This window comes from Sparus aurata, chromosome 2, assembly GCF_900880675.1.
Source record: "Sparus aurata chromosome 2, fSpaAur1.1, whole genome shotgun sequence".
In the NCBI taxonomy this organism is placed as follows: Eukaryota; Metazoa; Chordata; class Actinopteri; order Spariformes; family Sparidae; genus Sparus; species Sparus aurata.
In genome coordinates this window covers 448,416-453,415 of record NC_044188.1, presented here as the reverse complement: position 1 = coordinate 453,415, position 5,000 = coordinate 448,416, and the positions used below count along the sequence as shown (strand labels likewise).

Here is a 5,000-nt window from a genome sequence, read left to right as displayed (position 1 = left end):
TGCACACCAGAGTCAGCCAGGCAGGAGACCGACAATAACCTCCCAGAAATAAACTAACGGGTCCAGTAGCTCAGTTGGTGGAGTGGGCGTCCCATGTGCCATGTGTTTCCTGTCATCTGTCTGAAGCTGTTCTATCAATAAACATTTCCAAAGGCCAAAAAAAAAGAAAGAAAGAATAATGATGCGGTCGGTCTGCTGCTGTGAGCCTCAGACTACTTGAAAGGGTGAAAGTGGGAGAGACGGCCTCAGAGCGACTCACACGTCACACACCGACACACACACACTGACCTTAAGGTTGCATCTTATTATGTGGGAATAGAATGCTTGAGTTAGTCGTCTTGTGTTCTGTTGCTGATGGATAAATCTGTCATGATTTCTGGTTGTGTGATTAATGTTTCAGCTTCTTCTCAGCTAGCTAACCTTTATAAATCTTAAAGTCACAGTTCATGAGGTGAACCTGCTCCATGATGCTGCGGCTGCTGCAGGAGTCATGATAAACTCTACTCAGGTTTCACACTTTGTACTTGTTGCCTTTGTGAACGTTGGAGATTTTAAATATTTACTTTTCATAATTGTTATTTCATTTTATATTTTAATAATTTTTTCCAACCTTCTGCTCATCGTGGTTATCTGTATGAACAGGAGCTTACATGAACCTATGTACATGTTCCTGTGCAGTCTGTTTGTAAATGAACTGTTTGGTAGTTCAGGGTTGTTTCCGTTCCTTCTGACTCAGATTCTCTCTGACATTCACACTGTTTCTGCTTCTCTTTGTTATCTGCAGATCTTCTGTGTGTACACTTATGGAGGTGTACAATATTTCACCTTAGTTGTCATGTCTTATGACAGATATCTTGCTATCTGTTATCCTCTACAATATAACACACGCATGACATCCAGAAAAGTTGTGATCCTCACTGCGTTCGTGTGGTTGTACAGTGTACTGGAAACCGTCCTCATGCCGTCTCTGATTGCTCCTCTGCAGCTGTGTGGCAACACCATTAACAAAGTGTACTGTGACAACTACTCCATCGTTAAACTGGCCTGCTCCGACACCACAGCCAACAACATTCACGGACTTGTTTACATGTTTACAATAATCTTTGGTCTCATCATTTTAATTCTCTACACGTACTTTAGGATTCTGAGAGTGTGTTTCTCCGGCTCTAAAGAGACGAGACAGAAAGCTCTCAGCACCTGCACTCCTCACATCGCTTCTCTGCTCAACTTCTCTTTTGGTTGTTTCTTTGAAATTGTGCAGAGCAGGTTTGATATGAGCAGAGTTCCCAATGTGCTGCGCATTTTTCTATCATTATACTGGCTCACATGCCAGCCGTTCTTCAACCCCATCATGTATGGAATGAATATGTCCAAAATCCGCATCCTATGTAAAAGTCTTGTTTCTGGTAAAAGAAGGTAAAACACTGTTTGTCATTATTCATCTAACAAATGTTTTCATGTGTTTGAATGTTGATATGTGAGAAGTGTCGAGCGTGACGTCTTCAGCCTCCTCTCTCTGACTGCATGATGTTGCGTGAGCTCGTTTGTTCCGCCTGATGATTTTCTTTACAGGAGAATGAATAACCAAAGTTTTGACTGTAGGAAATGTGTTTGTGTTTGTCACATTGGACGAACGTCAGGTAGCAGTTTTCCTTTGTGCAAAAATATTTCGTTCAATTACAACTGACTCTGGATTCAGAACCAATGTGTGTCAGAGTCCTTACAGGTGTTATTACTTCTATAGAGACGACTGACTGCTAATAAAACATTAAATTGTCATTTATTATCTGTTTTAATGAGTCCAAGAAGATCAAACAGCTGACTTCTTTTCTATCCATGTATTTCTCTTTTAAAATCAAAGATCTACAAGTTATTGTTGTGACGTCTCCTGCAGTCGACACCACTCAGCTCTCTGAGTCTGCACAGAACCTGTTCTGTTAGTTCTGCCTCACTTCAGTCACACACGTTACCTTCAGCATGTTGAGAATCTGTCGACTGTTTCTCCTGAACTGAACTTCAGGCTTCATCAGATCATTATTTATACAAGTCTGATTCATTTTAATGTCATTTAGATCTTTGGACCCGACGACATCAGGTGATTCTTCTTTTCTAAGTGTTGTTGACAAAGATTATGATTTATATTGTTGTCGAATGAGCTGCAGGCAGAGGTCCGGGCTGAGAAGTCCTGTTCTGACGATCCACACTACTGTAGACCTCCTGCTGGTACAGGACCCAGTCCATACTACTGTAGACCTCCTGCTGGTACAGGGCCCAGTCCACACTACTGTAGACCTCCTGCTGGTACAGGGCCCAGTCCACACTACTGTAGACCTCCTGCTGGTACAGGGCCCAGTCCACACTACTGTAGACCTCCTGCTGGTACAGGGCCCAATCCACACTACTGTAGACCTCCTGCTGGTACAGGGCCCAGTCCACACTACTGTAGACCTCCTGCTGGTACAGGGCCCAGTCCACACTACTGTAGACCTCCTGCTGGTACAGGGCCCAGTCCACACTACACACTGCTGTAGACCTCCTGCTGGTACAGGACCCAGTCCATACTACTGTAGACCTCCTGCTGGTACAGGGCCCAGTCCACACTACTGTAGACCTCCTGCTGGTACAGGGCCCAGTCCACACTACTGTAGACCTCCTGCTGGTACAGGGCCCAGTCCACACTACTGTAGACCTCCTGCTGGTACAGGGCCCAGCCCACACTACTGTAGACCTCCTGCTGGTACAGGGCCCAGTCCCCACTACACACTGCTGTAGACCTCCTGCTGTTACAGGACCCAGTCCATACTACTGTAGACCTCCTGCTGGTACAGGGCCCAGTCCACACTACTGTAGACCTCCTGCTGGTACAGGACCCAGTCCATACTACTGTAGACCTCCTGCTGGTACAGGACCCAGTCCACACTACTGTAGGCCTCCTGCTGGTACAGTACCCAGTCCATACTATTGTAGACCTCCTGCTGGTACAGGATCCAGTCCACACTACTGTAGACCTCCTGCTGGTACAGGGCCCAGTCCACACTACTGTAGACCTCCTGCTGGTACAGGGACCCAGTCCACACTACACACTGCTGTAGACCTCCTGCTTGTACAGGACCCAATCCACACTACACACTGCTGTAGACCTCCTGCTGGTACAGGACCCAATCCACACTACTGTAGACCTCCTGCTGGTACAGGACCCAGTCCACACTACTGAAGACCTCCTGCTGGTACAGGGCCCAGTCCACACTACTGTAGACCTCCTGCTGGTACAGGGCCCAGTCCACACTACACACTACTGTAGACCTCCTGCTGGTACAGGGCCCAGTCCACACTACTGGAAGACCCCTCCTGCTGGTACAGGTCCCAGTCCACACTACTGTAGACCTCCTGCTGGTACCAGGGCCCAGGTCCACACGTACACACTACTGTAGACCTCCCTGCTGGTACAGGACCCGTCCATACTACTGTAGAGCCCTCCTGCTGGTACAGGAACCCAGTCCACACTAATGTAGGCCCCTGCTGGTACAGGGCCCAATCACGACTACTGTAGACCACCTGCTGGTACAGGACCCAGTCCACCACTACACACTACTGTAGACCTCCCTGCTGGTGGTACAGGGCCCCAGGCCCACACTACACACTACTGTAGGCACCTCCTGCTGGTACAGGGCCCCAGTCCACACTACTGTAGACCTCCTGCTTGTGTTACAGGACCCAGTCCACACTACACACTGCTGTAGACCTCCTGCTGGTACAGGGCCCAGTCCACACTACTGTAGACCTCCTGCTGGTACAGGGCCCAGTCCACACTACTGTAGACCTCCTGCTGGTACAGGACCCAATCCACACTACTGTAGACCTCCTGCTGGTACAGGGCCCAGTCCACACTACTGTAGACCTCCTGCTAGTACAGGGCCCAGTCCACACTACTGTAGGCCTCCTGCTTGTACAGGGCCCAGTCCACACTACTGTAGACCTCCTGCTGGTACAGGGCCCAGTCCACACTACTGTAGACCTCCTGCTGGTACAGGACCCAATCCACACTACACACTGCTGTAGACCTCCTGCTGGTACAGGGCCCAGTCCACACTACACACTGCTGTAGACCTCCTGCTGGTACAGGACCCAATCCACACTACTGTAGACCTCCTGCTGGTACAGGGCCCAGTCCACACTACTGTAGAACTCCTGCTGGTACAGGGCCGAGTCCACACTACTGTAGACCTCCTGCTGGTGCAGGGCACAGTCCACACTACACACTACTGTAGACCTCCTGCTGGTACAGGACCCAGTCCACACTACACACTACTGTAGACCTCCTGCTGGTACAGGGCCCAGTCCACACTACTGAAGACCTCCTGCTGGTACAGGGCCCAGTCCACACTACTGTAGACCTCCTGCTGGTACAGGGCCCAGTCCACAATACACACTACTGTAGACCTCCTGCTGGTACAGGGCCCCAGTCCACACTACACACTACTGTAGACCTCCTGCTGGTACAGGGCCCAGTCCACACTACTGTAGGCCTCCTGCTGGTACAGGGCCCAGTCCACACTACTGTAGGCCTCCTGCTGGTACAGGGGCCCAGTCCACACTACTGTAGACCTCCTGCTGGTACAGGGCCCGGTCCCACACTACTGTAGGCCTCCTGCTGGTACAGGGCCCAGTCCACACTACTGTAGACCTCCTGCTGGTACAGGGCCCAGTCCACACTACTGTAGGCTTCCTGCTGGTACAGGGCCCAGCCCACACTACTGTAGACCTCCTACTGGTACAGGGCCGAGTCCACACTACACACTACTGTAGACCTCCTGCTGGTACAGGGCCCAGTCCACACTACACACTACTGTAGACCTCCTGCTGGTACAGGGCCCAGTCCACACTACTGTAGGCCTCCTGCTGGTACAGGGCCCAGTCCACACTACTGTAGACCTCCTGCTGGTACAGGACCCAGTCCACACTACACACTGCTGTAGACCTCCTGCTGGTACAGGCCCAGC

General features: G+C 50.4%; 1 protein-coding gene across 1 annotated transcript; it reads left to right on the top strand.

The window, feature by feature from the left end:
• Window positions 1-490: 490 nt before the first annotated feature.
• On the top strand, window positions 491-1,420 carry LOC115574202 (olfactory receptor 49-like). The gene has a single exon (XM_030405556.1). The coding sequence runs from the start codon at window positions 491-493 to the stop codon at window positions 1,418-1,420; it is 930 nt and encodes a 309-aa protein (XP_030261416.1).
• Window positions 1,421-5,000: the final 3,580 nt, after the last annotated feature.